Source organism: Balaenoptera ricei, chromosome 9 (genome assembly GCF_028023285.1).
Source record: "Balaenoptera ricei isolate mBalRic1 chromosome 9, mBalRic1.hap2, whole genome shotgun sequence".
Lineage (NCBI taxonomy): Eukaryota > Metazoa > Chordata > Mammalia > Artiodactyla > Balaenopteridae > Balaenoptera > Balaenoptera ricei.
The window spans coordinates 13,962,882-13,978,693 of NC_082647.1; the positions used below are offsets into that span (position 1 = coordinate 13,962,882).

The 15,812-nt window shown below is 45.0% G+C and overlaps 1 protein-coding gene across 2 annotated transcripts in view; it reads left to right on the forward strand.

The window, feature by feature from the left end:
• Window positions 1–436: 436 nt before the first annotated feature.
• The window catches only part of SLC37A3 (solute carrier family 37 member 3), a 42,724-nt gene continuing 27,348 nt past the window's right edge, over window positions 437–15,812 (forward strand). For both annotated transcript variants that reach the window (XM_059933227.1, XM_059933228.1), the window contains exons 1-3: window positions 437–536; window positions 9,449–9,609; window positions 10,875–10,983. In XM_059933227.1, coding sequence (XP_059789210.1) covers window positions 9,521–9,609; window positions 10,875–10,983 — 198 coding nt within the window. In that variant the 5' untranslated portion in view covers window positions 437–536; window positions 9,449–9,520. The remainder of the gene's footprint in view (window positions 537–9,448; window positions 9,610–10,874; window positions 10,984–15,812) is intronic.

Consider the following 15,812-nt stretch of genomic DNA (forward strand, 5'->3'; position numbering starts at 1 on the left):
GTCCTTATGGGCAACTGTATTTAATTCAACAAAAATTTAAAGCTTATGCCCTCATGGCAGGTCAGTAGCACACCTAGCAGCGCGTTTCTTTCTCTCAAAACAAAATGCAGAATAAAGGTTTTTTGAAAAAAAGATGATTTATATATACATCATTTCTTCCCAGATTATATCCTCTCTCTCCCGCACTGCTTCTTTCCTAACAGTCCTGGCCGTTGTCCGTCCCCCCGACCCCCACTTCCCCCTCGAAGCTGCCGGGTCCACCCAGGCCTCCGGCGGCGTCTGGAAGCCTACACTCCCCCCTCCCCCTCCCCCTCCCCTCCCCCCCTCCACTCCCTGCCCAGCAGCCCTCAGGTAAAGCCGCGCGGTCGGACTACAACTCCCAGCATGCCACGGGTACCGACGGGTCACGTGAGTGCCCGGAAACCCTGGCCGCGGCGGCGCCGGTGAGGTGGCGGCGGGAGTGGCAAGCTTGCGGGCGCTGCGTAGCGAGAGGAGCTGCCGGCCGGCCGGAGCGCAACGACTACTGCGGCACTCGGGTGCGCGAGCGGCGGCGCGCCGGGCCCGAGCCGAGAAGGGCCTGAACCCGGCTGGGGGCGGGGGCGGGGGCGGGGGTGGGGGGCGCCGCAGTCGAGGGCAGGTCCGAGGAGCTTCCAGGCGACGAGGGGACGGGGCGGAGAGGCAGAAGGTGGCGGCCGGTGGGTGTGGCGCCGCGGGCAAGGCCGGCCACCCCTCGTTCCCTCCACTCTGGGCCTGGCTCCTCGGCGCCCAGGTGCTCCGGGACCTGGCGGGGCCGGCGAGTACCGCAGCGGAGGGGAGCGGGAGGATCGGGAGGGCCTCCGGGGAGAGCCGGCGGCCGGGCCCCACGCCAGCGCGGCGGCGGGGGCGCCTGTGCAAGAAAGGGGTTTGTCGTCTAGACCAGGTGAAAGGTGCCTCACAGGTAGGGCGGGCAGGCTTTTGGAGAGGATGTAGTGAGGCCACAGAGGGAGGAGGGTCTTAGTGGAATTACTGGGCTTTGCTTTTTGGTAACTACCACGGTCTCGGTCAGGAATTTATCTGATCGCTTTTCGTCATTAACTCAGTATTCTTGTTTGCAGAATGTGGTCTGTTTGTTCTCACTTCTCACGGGATTATGGGAATGTGTCCACAGGGTTTTTGGTGTTTCCAGAAACTAGGCGATCCCCTGATAACTTACTGAAAGGATTGTAGGGATTTCCTGGGGTGAGCAAAATATTCTTAATGGCCACCTTCTTTCTTCAGCGTTTTGATGCTTGAATTCTTTTTTTCCCATTTGTTGAATGTTTGCTGTATGCCAGGCACTGTACTTACTTAATTTATTTTTGGCTGCGTTGGGTATTCATTGCTGCGTGCGGGCTTTTCTCTAGTTGCGGCGAGCGGGAGCTACTCTTCGTTGCAGTGCACCGGCTTCATTGCGGTGGCTTCTCTTGTTGCAGAGCACGGGCCTAGAGCACAGGCTCCGTAGTTGTGGCGCACGGGCTTAGTTGCTCCGCGGCATGTGGGATCTTCCCGGATTAGGGCTCGAACCCGTGTCCCCTGCATTGGCAGGCGGATTCTTAACCACTGCGTCACGAGGGAAGCCCCAGGTGCTGTATTTAGAACTCTCTATAAATTGTCTCATTTAATCTTTCAGTGAGGAAATTGAGACTCAAAGAAGTTAAGTGCAAGGTCTAGAATTCCAGCTGGAACTTTTATGCCTTTGTGTGGGCCGCGGTGTGGCTTCAGATGACAATCTTTTATTAATCTTTGATATCCAGTCTCTGCATCAGAAAATAACCCTGAAACGATACTTTCATAAGCTCAAAGTCGGTGCACTGTCTTGTTGCTCACTAGCTGTCAGGATCCAGTGTATTAGTCATTGTGTCAGGTTCTGATTTGTCTTGTTCACCAGTGATAAGGAAATGTCACGGCAATGACCATTAACTTGAGTATAAGTCCTTTGTCTAGGAGAGGGAAAGATTTTTATCTTGAAAACTGTTGTCTTTGGAATATGTTCAAAATACGTAGGAAGAACGTGGTTCAGGGAACCCTGAGAGAATTTTACAGAAAAGTGCTAGGTATTTTACATCTGTGGTAAGGAACAATTTAAGAAGAGAGACAAGTTACAGGAAGACTTGAGTTTTGAATAAAAGGATTTACATGATACAGGGAAACGACTTCAAATGAGGTCATGTGGGATAAAAAAGATACTTGTGTAAATTACAGCATGCACAACTGTCACAATAGGCGAGCTCAACTATCCATTTAATACTTTTCCCCCTACCTCTTTATACTGAGTATACATAATCATTTTACTTTGCAAACATAAAAACTGAAGTCTAGGGAGTGAAGTAATTGCCCTTTTTATTTAAGCGTGTGTGAGAACCACTGTTACTAATAAGGTGCTTTTTTTCCATCCTGGATCTATACTTCTGTGTTTAATGTGTGATATTTTTAATTACTGTGTTTTACCCAACTTGGGATATTTTAACCTTTTAACCTTCCCTCTTACACAGTATAACGTAGGGTCTAGGGTCAGGTCTGGGTTTGAATGCTCCTTTCACCTCCTAAGATATATTACTTTCTAAAATCCATTTTTTTATCTGTAAGATATGGTGAGAACTAAATGCAATGGCACATGGTAAGTGCCTAGCACAGGGCCTGGCACTTTGAAAGCAGTCAGTGTTGGCCGTCAGTCAAAGCATTCATTCATTCAGAAAATCTTTACTGATCATTCTAAATGCTCTGCTAGGCCCTGGGGTTATAGCTGTGGTGTTAAGACAGATGTGGAACTTAACAGGTGAACAATAAACATGTGAACAATTAAAGCAGATAATTAGATTGGGAGAAGTGCTGTGAAGGGAAGAAACAGATGGAGATGGGAGAGGTAGTAACAGAGGGAGACCATTTTAGATAGGACGATCCAGGCAGCCACTCTAGGGGATGACACTTGAGGCTGAGCCAAGGAAAGGCAAGAGCAAGCCATTTGCAAAGAACCAGGAGAAAAGCATGTCAGACAACAGAACAGCAAATGCGAAGTCCCAAAGCAAGGAAGGGCTTGGTGTGTTCAGGGGCAAGAAAGGGATTGGGTGCTAGGGAGACGGTAGCGGTAGCCGTGTGGAGGAGTGATGCTGGTGGGGGGCGGAGCTAGGCGGGCGGAGCTAGGCGGGCACAGGGGAGGAGGAAACGGCTAGCTCCACACTGTGTACACCGGCAAAGGATTGGGAACCACCCAGATGTCCCGCAGGAGACTGGACTGCGGCAGCTCTGTAGGTGCAGATGGGGTGGACCTCCAACCTCTGATAAGTGAAGGAAAAAAATGGTGCGGGATGGTGTGTGTTGTACGCTCCCATTTGTGTATGTGTGAGTGTGGGGCCACGCCTGGAATGCACGCACAGGTGCAGATTCTGCAAGAGTGCAGAAGCGATGGTAGGAGCCACGGGTGACGTGGGAACAGGGAGGGAGGTGTCACCGTGTACATACCCTTTGAACTTTCTACCGTATGTGTATAGCATCTACTGCATACAGGTTTTGGAGGCCGTGGCAAAACTCTTGTTTTGTGGTTGTATGTGAGTCTTGGGAAACCGTGAAGAAGGCATTTTAAGCAGAAGAATGACAGCTGATTTATGTTTTAAGATAATGTTTCTGGGCTTCCCTGGTGGCGCAGTGGTTGAGAATCTGCCTGCTAATGCAGGGGACACGGGTTCGCGCCCTGGTCTGGGAAGATCCCACATGCCGCGGAGCAACTGGGCCCGTGAGCCACAACTACTGAGCCTGCGCGTCTGGAGCCTGTGCTCCGCAGCAAGAGAGGCCACGATAGTGAGAGGCCCGCGCACCGCAATGAAGAGTGGCCCCCGCTTGCCGCAACTAGAGAAAGCCCTCGCACAGAAACGAAGACCCAACATAGCAATCAATCAATAAATAAATCTTTAAAAAAAAAAAAAAAAAAAAAGATATGTTTCTGGCTGATGTGTGAAGAGTGATGGGCGGCAGGGGGCTGGTGTGTGTGCTAGATGTACAATAGTGAAACCCTGCAGGAGGCTGTTGCACTAGGCTTGGTAGAAGACGTGCGTGGTTGACCTTGGTAGTGGCTGTGGGGATGGAGAGAAGAGGATGGATTTGGGCTGAATTTTGGGGTGAAGAGGACTGGATTTAGTAGTGGGTTGCATGCGGAAGCTGAGAGGAAAGGAGAAATGAGGGCTAAGTGTTAGTTGCCTTGGTGGTACCATTTTCTGAGGGCAGTGCTGGGGACGGATGGGTGTGGAGGGAGGAAGTGAAGAATTGTGAAATTGTGTTTCAGCTCCAAGGAGGGCCCTCAAGTGGTGGGTTGGCTGTGCCGCTGGGAGCCCTGGAGGGTCCAAGTTAGAGCTGGCGCTCTAGGAATCATTGGCAGAAAGCCGTGGTACCAGATGAAGGGGACAGAGAGCTTGGAAGTTTAGAGAGAGAAGTGTAAGTGGTTATCTTAGATGTTGAGAAAGCAGGTCATTAGGGAAGTGTGGACTTGCTGGGCAGAGCTGCATGCCCTTTGAGGTTTGTGGTTTTGAATCTGAAAAGTGAAACCAGCCTGCTCCTTTGATTTTTCTCTGGCAAAACTCAACCACTTGGGCCCAGGGGAGGAGGCCAGAGGCAAGCAAGGAAAAAAGGCCCGTAAGGGAGATAGTCCAGATTCTAAGTTGGGAAAGAAGGGAATGAGGACAGGAGGAGGGTCATGGCTGAAGGGAAAAAATGGGGAGGTGACGTAATTGGGAGCTTGCTGAGGTAAAATGACTTTGCAGTGGGGAGTATGAAGTAAGCAGTTTTCTGGAAGGAAACAAAGCAAGATGTTTGAAATGCAGTTTGGGAGGTGATGCACTTACTGCTTAGTAGATGACACGGGCCGGGTTTTGACCACGGAGTGGGTTTTTCTCGTGGGATAGAGGAAAAGATTGGTGGGAAGAGGACAAGGGTCTGCTAGGTTACCCATCTGGGTGTTGACATGAGACAGAGCAGAGGGGGGACAGCAGGTGACCAGGAGACGACGGCTGTGAGGGGCAGGGGGCAGCGAGGCCCAGGAGCTTCGGAGAAGCTGGGGTCTCGGAAGGAGGAGGAGTGGTTGTGAGAAGGAAGATTGCTTCTCCCTGAGAGACCCCAGAGGAAGCAGTGTTATCTGGGGGCAGGCAGGAGTCCGCCAGGGTAGGAAAGGTAAGAACTCGCAGAACAGGGTCATGGTATGGAGAAGTAGATTAACTGCTTCTCTCCATTTCCAGAGAGCCTTTCCTTCCAATGGGGGTGGGGTGGGGATGGGTCCGATGAGGTGGAAGTGGCCGGTGATCTCCTTTTCTGCCAGTCTCTCCCCTTTCCACTCTGCAGTCTGTTTCCCCTAAAGTGTTCCTAATACGAGACAACTTTATTTATTTATTTTAAAAAAATTAATTAATTAATTAATTTATTTTGGGCTGCGTTGGGTCTTCGTTGCCGTGCACGGGCTTTCTCTAGTTGCGGCGAGCGGGGGCTACTCTTCGTTGCGGTGCGTGGGCTTCTCATTGCGGTGGCTTCTCTTGTTGCGGAGCACGGGCTCTAGGTGCCCGGGCTTCAGTAGTTGTGGCACGTGGGCTCAGTAGTTGTGGCTTGCGGGCTCCAGAGTGCAGGCTCTGTAGTTGTGGCTCACGGGCTTAGTTGCTTCACAGCATGTGGGATCTTCCTGGACCAGGGATTGAACCCATGTCCCCTGCATTGTCAGGTGGATTCTTAACCACTGCGCCACCAGGGAAGTCCCTACAAGACAACTTTAAATCTTACTATGTTTGAGTTGGAATGGACTCTAAATATGTATGGAAAGTGAAATTTGGGGAATGTTTTATATTCCAAGGCAGTGTTTATAAGGGGGAGATTGCCCTCTGCCTGGACGTGTCACATGTGAAGCCATCTTTTTATTCAGCCTTGATCACACAATATGGAGCGTTCCATCCTGGAAAGTATGTTGTGTGGGTGATCCTATAGGATCTCCGAAAGCTTCTTACAAATCAGATGAGTTAATGATCATGAACTAGCCTTGAAAAGTAGAATAGGGCTCAATGGTTCTGCATCCTTTTTGATGGCAGGGATCTTACTTTTTATGTTTTTTTTTTTTTTAAAGGTCATTCTTGTTCTCACATAACAGTTGTATATTTAGTATCCATGGACTAAGAAAATACTAAATGACAAGCTTCTATTCAGAAACACTTAAAATGAATTTTGGCTTTATTAATTATAACAGCATTTACATATGCTTGAAAAATGTTAGACATTTGTTCAGTCTATATTCAGAGCTGGAAAGAAAATGGTCTAAAAGTAGGATGTGCTTAATAGAGTCGGACTTGGCAAAAACTCCGTGCTTCTGCAGGGCTCCAGAGCTCACAGATGATCAGAAATCACTTCTGTGATGTAGGACATATAAACGCAAGGTATTGTTATTAATGATTATGATTATATAAGACCAGATGTTATAATAGTATTCATTTTAAATGGCATTCTGCCAACATCAGATGAATGTTTAAACTCTTTTCCCATTGAACTTATTAAGCATTTTCTTCCCTGTCACTGTAGCTAAGGAAAAGGTGGTTTATTTAGAAACTAAATCCAGATGGTCTCAAACGGCTTGGTAGTCATTTAACAGCATTAATGTAACTGTACAGGCCTGAAATCCACAACCATTATTGCCGAAGCAAGTAATTCCAATCTGTTGGAGCATACATTTTTGGAATTATTCTCTTACCTAATTAATTATAGAATTTCATAACCCACAACCTTTTCTGAAGTATTCAGTACAGTGTTTTGAGTTGTGAGTGTGTTCAGGTCAAAGAGCTATGATATATAAAGAATGGTTAAAACTTTGAGTTGTTTCACTTGGGTGTCATGTTTAATTTGGGGGTAGAGGTAAATTTAGCAGTAACACTAGTAGCTCTCAGGTTTGTAACCTCCTGGAATTACAGACAGAAAGTTTATTTACATTTTGTGAGTGGAAATTTGTTGTCTTACTTGGCTCATAATTTTGTTTTAACATTTTTCAAGGGGAATGATTATATGAAATTAACTGTATTCTCCTGATGTGGGATTAACCCTGGGCAGATCAGTGGCTAAAATAATTATCTTAATACCTTACATGCATTGTTTATTTTGGTCTCAGAAGAGATAGGCCATTTTACACATGACAATCTGTGCTTCAGAGAGGTTGATGTGTCCAAGGGCTCACAGCCAGTAAGTGAATCAGCTATAATGTTTATATAACTTTAACCATCTCAACTTTGTATCTTTTATCCAAAAGTTTCAAGAATGGCCTTTCAGCTGGGTCTCTCAACATTTAGGGTTTTGGGTTCATCTACCAAGCAGTAGTATAAATTGTAATAGAGAACGGGAGTATAAATAGCAGTTACAGGGAACACAACCTTGGGCAAAGTCCTGTGATTCACTAATTTTAGTGCTGGAAGCTTTTGAATTTGTCTCCTACCTTGACTATTATTGTAGTATGTTTATCATACAAGGTATTTTGTTAATTTAATTTTTTTTAAAGCTTTTTTGTTTTTGTTTTTAATTTATTTTTGGCTGCGTCGGGTCTTCGTTGCTGCACGCGGGCTTTCTCTAGTAGCGGTGAGCGGGAGCTACTCTTCATTGTGGTGCGTGGGCTTCTCATTGCGGTGGCTTCTCTTGTTGCAGAGCACGGGCTCTAGGTGTCCAGGCTTCAGTAGTGGTGGCACATGGGCTCAGTAGTTGTGGCACGCGGGCTCTAGAGCACGGGCTCAGTAGTTGTGGCGCACGGGCTTAGTTGCTCCGCAGCATGTGGGATCTTCCCGGACCAGGGCTCGAACCCGAGTCCCTTGCATTAGCAGGTGGATTCTTAACCACTGCGCCACCAGCGAAGCCCCTGTTAATTTAATTTAATTTTTTCCTAATATGCAGGTAAACTATAGGACTTTTACAATGCTGTGGATGTTTTCCCTCCTGATTATAAAAGTAATATACATGTTTATTGTAGAATTTTTAGGAAAATATATAGAAAACTAAAATTACCCATAATTCCACTGCCCAGAGAGAACTATATATTCCCTGTTTACTTGTAAATATTATGTAAATCTAGAGTTCAGTTGATTGTAAGTCATATCCTACACATTTCACTTGCTGTTTTCTCATGTTATTATAAAGTCTTAATCATCATGTCAAATGATAAAATATTCAGCCATTTGGATATACCATAATTTGTTTAATTATTCCCTTCTTATTGCATGTTTAGGTTGTTTCTGCAGACTCATAGCTGGAGACGTTAAGTGTAGATGCCTACTTTATGCTTAATTAGTCTTGGTGTCAGAGCATGGATGTGGCTTTCCGAGAGGACAGAGGAGAGGTGAGAGGAAGTAGTGGAAAGAGATGGCAGAGGTGTGGCCCTGTCTCTTTCCCCTGTTCCTTTATGACTGGCACAAAGTTCATTTCTTCATATAAGAGAGCTCTTCTGACTTTTTGTGAAAACTACCTTTGTGTATAGAGCTGAATGCATCTTGTATTTCTTTAGGAATAAATCCCTGGAAATTGAATTTTTGTGTCAGAGGCTCTCAATGAACATGGCCAGATCGTCTTCCTATAAAATTGTGTTAATTTTCACTTCCATCAGCAGTGTATGAGAGTTCAGGATCATTAGACCTTGAGCTGCATTGAGCACAGTCTTTTTTAACTATGCAAACATTTTTTGTTACCATAATTAGCATTTCTTATGTTCTAATGAGATTGGAACTCTTATTTGATAAGTTTAATAGCCATTTCATTTCATTTCTTCGGAGTTGTCTGTTCATTTCCGTTGCTCATTTTCCAGTCAGAATTAGTGATTTTCTTATCAGTTTGTATGAGAGTTTGTTCTGTTAGAAGGTAATCAAGGATTTCTTTTTTTTTTTCTAATAAATAAATAAATTTATTTATTTATTTATTGGCTGTGTTGGGTCTTTGTTGCTGCGCGCAGGCTTTCTCTAGTTGTGGCGAGCAGGGGCTACTCTTCTAGTGGGGGCTACTTTTTCTTGTGGTGCACGGGCTTCTCATTGCGGTGGCTTCTCTTGTTGCGGAGCACCGGCTCTAGGTGCGCGGGCTTCAGTAGTTGCGGCACACGGGCTCAGTAGTTGTGGCTCGCTGGCTCAGTAGTTGTGGCACACGGGCTTAGTTGCTCTGCAGCATGTGAGATCTTCCTGGACCAGGGCTCGAACCCGTATCCCCTGCATAGGCAGGCGGATTCTTAACCACTGCGCCACCAGGGAAGCCCCAAGGATTTCTTTTTAAAGGACTAGTTAATAGCTATAAAACGTAATTATCAACCTAGTTTTCTGGTGTCAACTAATCCATGTAATTTTTCTTTTTCTAGGCCTTATTATACAGTGACTGGTTGTTAAGTCTAAATAATTCTATTTTTGGATAATAGGCCTATTATGAGTCATGTTAATAATGTGTTTTGTTTTTCCAGAAAGAAGAAATGATGTAAACCATTCACTATCCAGACTTTAAGGTCAAGGTGAGAAGGAAGGTCAGGAGGAACATGGCCTGGCCAAGTATTTTTCAAAGAGGAACTTTGCTCTCCCAGTTCAGCCATCATCATGTGGTAGTATTCCTGCTCACCTTCTTCAGGTAAGTGGACCACTGAAACTCTTCCCTTGTTGTTCTTGTCCTTGTTTTCCTTTTGAAGGAGCTGTTTATTGCATGGCCAGTGCTTAATGCAGTGATTGGCCTGGGCGAGTCATGAGCTAGACCAGCTGGTCCTTCTGTGGCACTTTATGATGTGGCTGTAATACAGTGCTTCTCGAGGGCTGTCTTGCCCATATTTGGCGATGTCTGGAGACATTTTTAGTTGTCACGCTGGGGGAAGGGGTGCTACTTGGATCTAGTGGGTTGAGACCAGGGATGCTGCTAAACATCCTGCAGTGCACGGGACAGCCCCCCACAATAGAGAATCTGGGGGGCCCAAAATGTCAGTACTGCTGTGATGGAAAAACCTTGCTCTAACATAAAGTCCTTTAATTGTTAAAAGCAGGAGCTTGCGAACAAAGGATGTGCGTATTCAGGGAATGCTCTATGCCTCCTTGAGCATTAAAGATGGTAGGAGACCTCTTCGAGGAACTTCGGTCACTCGTGTGAGAGCCTGACCAGTCAGTGTGACTGAAGAATCGTCCATGTCTGACTCAGTGGCCCTCAGTGGCTCTCCTTAGTGGTCTGTAGATGACTTCAGCCAGGCTTTTTGGTGTTAAGGGCACGTTTTTCATAACCCTGTGACTCAACTACTTCGCTTATTTCTTCTGAATAGATTTTATTTATTATTAATCTTTATTGAAGGCACTGCAAATGATGATGATGGTTGTGGGGTTTTTTTTTAAGGCAGAAACTAGGAAAATGGTTTTCTAATTATGTAAGAGTTGATAGGTACTTTTGGATGCTTGCTTTAGGGGAAATCCATTTGTGAGGGGTTGAGGGAGGCATCAGTATGAGGAAAAGACAGGCCCCAAGGAAAAAGCCACTGAATGGCTAGTGCAGTGAGTGGCCAGTGGTTGGTAAAGACTTAAAATCCTTTACAGAACTGCAACCATGATTTAAAGGGGTTGCAATCCATCACATCTCCATCTTCTAGGTCCAGGGACATGTTATGAATGAACATGGGGGCTCATACTGAAGAAGACAAGTTAATTGTTTCTTTGCTTAGCAGAGACTGTTTCAGTGGATAGTTCTTATAAAGCAGTTCCTTCCGTCCCTCCTTCCCTCTCTCTCTCTTTCTTTCTTTCTGAATTTCTCTTTTTTAAAAGAGAAGAATTCCAAATTGTATAAAACGAATGGGAATATATCTGTGATTTTATTGAATCCGTTTTTCTTTCATTCAGCAGTCTTTCTTCTCTCTTTTGTAGTTACTCGTTGCTCCATGCGTCAAGAAAAACATTTAGCAATGTCAAAGTCAGTATCTCTAAGCAGTGGACCCCAAGTGCTTTTAACACGTCAATTGAACTGCCTGTAGAGGTAAGCAGAACGAAGTGCTAGGGTGGATTTAAGAAGGGAACCACACTCACCCATGAATTCTTCTAAGTTCTGTTTTGTTTCATTCATCCTTAGGATGGCTTACTCTTCCCTATGGCATAAAATCCAACCTATTCTGCCTGATTTCTTAGCTTGCCCTGATTCAGGTCTGCTTTACCATTTCAACCAACCTATTTCTCACTGTTTTGAAATCACACAATTCTGGCTAGGCTGTTTTTTTCATTGAGTTTCACAAGTACCATGCTTATTTCTGCCTTTGAGATTTTGCCTGTATTCTTTTGTATGATCTTTCACCTTCCTTACACCCATCTAAATTTTGCTTTTTCCTTTGTGTCAAGATAAAATGCCACTTTTTCTATCAAGTTTTTTTCCCAGCTTCTGCTGAATTTTTTCCCCTCCTGAACTGTGTGCACTGCATATTACATAGTTTAATGTCGAGGTACTTATGTACTTTATAATCATTTCACTTGTTTTTATCTTGTTTAAGTGACTTGAAGTCAGGGAGTCTGTATCCAGTTCTTATATTCATTTTTGTTTGTTTGTTTTGGTTTTGTTTTTTGGCTGTGCCGTGTGGCTTGCGGGATCTTAGTTCCCTGACCAGGGATCGAACCCAGGCCCCGGCAGTGAAAGTGCTGAGTCCTAACCACTGGACTTCCAGGGAATTCCCTCTTATATTCATTTTGGACCAAGTAAATTCTTTGATGACTATTTGGAATGGAGATGCTATTCTATTTTTTTCAATAAATTTATTTATTTTTGGCTGTGTTGGGTCTTCGTTGCTGCGTGCAGGCTTTCTCTAGTTGCGGGAAGCGGGGGCTACTCTTCGTTGCGGTGCACGGGCTTCTCATTGCAGTGGCTTCTCTTGTTGCGGAGCACGGGCTCTAGGCTCGGCGGCTTCAGTAGTTGTGGCTCATGGGCTCTAGAGTGCAGGCTCAGTAGTTGTGGTGCACGGGCTTAGTTGCTCCGCAGCATGTGGGATCTTCCTGGACCAGGACTCGAATGTGTGTTCCCTGCATTGGCAGGCGGATTCTTAAGCACTGCGCCACCAGGGAAGTCCTGGAGATGCTATTCTTTATGATGCCGTATCTCAATACAAAAATCCATACCTGTCAATCTTTACTATGTTGTTTGAGTTCAACTTATATGGAGTTATAGGTATATATTAATATGCTTCGCACTTTTAAAAAATTTTATTTATTTATTTTTGGCTGCGTTGGGTCTTTGTTGCTGCGCGCGGGCTTTCTCTAGTTGCAGTGAGCGGGGGCTACTCTTCGTTGTGGTGTGCAGGTTTCTCATTGCAGTGGCTTCTCTTGTTGCGGAGCACGGGCTCTAGGCACATGGGCTTCAGTAGTTGTGGCCCATGGGCTCAGTAGTCGTGGCTCACGGACTCTAGAGCGCAGTCTCAGTAGTTGTGGCGCAGGGGCTTAGTTGCTCCGCGGCATGTGGGATCTTCCCGGACCAGGGCTCAAACTCGTGTCCCCTGCATTGGTAGGGGGATTCTTAACTACTGCACCACCAGGGAAGCCCCGCATTTTTATTCATTAAAAATTATTTCCCCTATTTGGACCAATTCAAAATTGACAGAGAATCGAAGGTTATATGAATATACCCTGAAGTGTAAATAAGTTATTCAGTCAATTGCTTATTCAGTCTGTCTTGCACTGAGGATACAATCAATCAATCAGTCAATCAATAAAAGCCTAGAGGATTAAAAAAAGAAAAGAGCCTGTCCTCATGGAGCTGACATTGTAGTGGAAATGCTCTTGAACAATTTTTCTGGAATTGAAGTTATCAGGGATTTTTAAAAGGCAGGCTATTAAGACTAGACAGCTACATTTCTCGACGGAACCTTGACCAGTGTTGTGTGCACGGTAAGTACGTCTGAATGATCATTAACTGACTCGTCACAAACCCTCAAGGTGAAGTGGCCTTAGAGAGGTCATATGCCCTAACCTCTCAGACGGTATAGAATCTTTCTTTGTCATTATTGACAGATGACCACCTAGCTTCTGCTTTAATACTTCAGGGAGAAGAAACTCCCTGTTTTCTAGGTGGACGATTACATTTTTATTTAACTTTGATTATTAGGAAGTTCTTTCTTATACTGAGGTAAGAGTGTTCTGCTGTTTAATTTTGATCTTAGGTTTTATCCTGAGCCGTGCATACTAAGTTGATTCGTGCTGCAGGACAGCCTGTTAAATATTTGAGGAAAATCCATCTCCCTAAATTTCTCATGTTGAGGCAAAACATCCCTGCTCCTTCGGCTGTAGTTTAGTGACACAGAGCACTAAATATGCTCTTTCAGGTACAGGCTGACCAATATATAGAATAATAGGATTTGATTTAGGCACTAAATTTCTGGTTATACAGCCTTTGTTTTTCAGGTGACTGGGTTGGAGATCCCCAGCGCCACCCCCAGGTTTGATGATTCACTAGGGAGACTCATAGGACTCAGCATATGACTCAAAACTATGGTTTATTACAGTGAAGCACACCGAGCAAAGTCAGCAAAGGGAAAAGCACATAGGGTAAGGTCTAGAGGAGAGCAGGCAAAACCTTCCAAGAGTCCCTTTCCAGTGCAATAATATGGATGTGCTTAATTTTTCCAGCAGCAAGTCATGACAGCTCCGGTGAGATGTTGTCTACTAGGGAAGCCCATTAGAGACTTGGTGGCAGGGTTTTTACTGGGGCTGGTCATGTAGGCACCCTCTGCCTGGCACGTACAAAAATTCCACATTCCCATAAGGAAAGCAGGTGTTCAGCACAAACCATATTGTTTGGACAGACAGTTTAGGTACAGGGAGCCACTCTTAGCAGGGACTGATGGGAACCCTCCCAAGACCCAAGTTTCCAGGGGCCAGCCTTGCAAGTAGGCCTTTTTTTTTTTTTTTTTGCAAGTAGGCCTTTTTAAGGACACGTATCAGGTCTGCTATGGTAACTCTTTCCTGCCGGTGACCGTGTCACATTATTAGCTTGTGTTGAACTTGCATTAACTTTCCTGCTAAGATATTTACTTACTTACTTATTCTAATTGATGCTTATTTTTTTTTTTTTAAAAACATTGCTTTTTAAATTTTATTTTATTTATTTATTTATTTATTTAGTCAGTTATGGCTGTGTTGGATCTTCGTTTCTGTGCGAGGGCTTCCTCTAGTTGTGGCAAGTGGGGGCCACTCTTCATCGCGGTGCGTGGGCCTCTCACTATCGCGGCCTCTCTTGTTGTGGAGCACAGGCTCCAGACGCGCAGGCTCAGTAATTGTGGCTCATGGGCCCATTTGCTCCGCAGCATGTGGGATCTTCCTAGACCAGGGCTCGAACCCGTGTCCCCTGCATTGGCAGGCAGATTCTCAACCACTGCGCCACCAGGGAAGCCCCTAATTGATGCTTATTAAAGTAGCTTTCACCATTCTGAGTTTTCAGAACTATGTATTCAGTAGCTTGGATGGATTGGTTATGTAGAAGTCGGGTTCTGACTTATCTTGGAGGTCTTCGTATTTCCATACCTGCCCTCATAGAGAGCAGTGCCAACCTTCCACTCCCTTCTGTAGACTTTAAAATCCAGGTTTTTTCTTTCCTGAAGCCTGCTGCTGGGAGCAGAGTGGCTAGGGCAGTATGTACCTTTCACTCCTGTGCTTCTGGGTCTGTAACTGTCTTAACTCTAGCTTTCTTTGGAGACTTACTTTCTTGTCCAAAGTGGAAAGGTTCTTAGAACCAGAAGTGTACGTAAAATGAGTCAACTCTAAAAAACATTTTGTTTATATATGTTTTTAAACATTTCTTAAGTGCCCCAAACAGCATCCTCAAAAAGTGCTTATTATAGCTTTTATGTTTATGCATAGCTATCTTAGGTGCTTTACAAAAAAATTAAGCAGACACAGTCTGTATACCTTGAGATTTTATAATGGGTCCCACTGACATGGGCAAACATTGGACATAGTAAGAGATCATGATATTGAATCTCTGTTTATAGATACTGAAGAGGAAATGGTTGAATCTAAGATTTGAGGACAACTTGATTGAAAATTGTGAACAAAAATTTGTTCCATTAAGTTAAAAAGTCATAACTCTCCAGACAGCACAGTCCTTCCAGGGTGTAGGGAATAGTGTAAGAGAGTCTAAACTTCTCTCCAGAAGAGGAAAGCAGGATTCAAGGTGCCCTCAACATTCCAGCTCAACCTCGGCCACAGCTGCTCTGACTCAGATTCTCACAGCAACCGATACCTGACCCCTGAACACAAGTCAGCTTCGGCTTATCCTCCGAGCTCGGCTTCAGGAAGTGCTTTCGTGTCAGTTTCCCCACCCCCACGCATAGCTGTAGTTCTGTGATAAACATTCTCACTTAGGAAACCCACACTGCGACCTTTTGTGTTTCCAGGAAGTGCCCCAACGTGTAGCGGTCGTCGTAGCTTAATGCAGGCCCTCCCCTGACAACACAAGAAAGGCCTCCACACTTAAAGGCCGGTCCTTTCACATGGCAGTTGTGCATATGTGCAGGCCAGCGGGTGAGATTTGAGCACCTTAAAGTCACTTTGTTGATGACCTTCAGGTTCATTTCATTCTCTTTTGAGGAAATATCTGCCACGTACCCAAATCTGAATAACTAGAGTTTGTCTGTCAGTCACTCTTACAAGTAAAAATGACATTTCAGCTGTCGACTCACACAGTTTTCCTCAAGACAGTCATCTCCTCTCCTGTTCGTATAGCTGTATTATCGATGTTAACTTTCTTCACTAGCCTTTTCTCTTTTATCCTATTTTCTGAATCTTTTTGTTAGTCCTGCTTTTTTTGGTTTTTTTTTTTTAGTTTTGGGG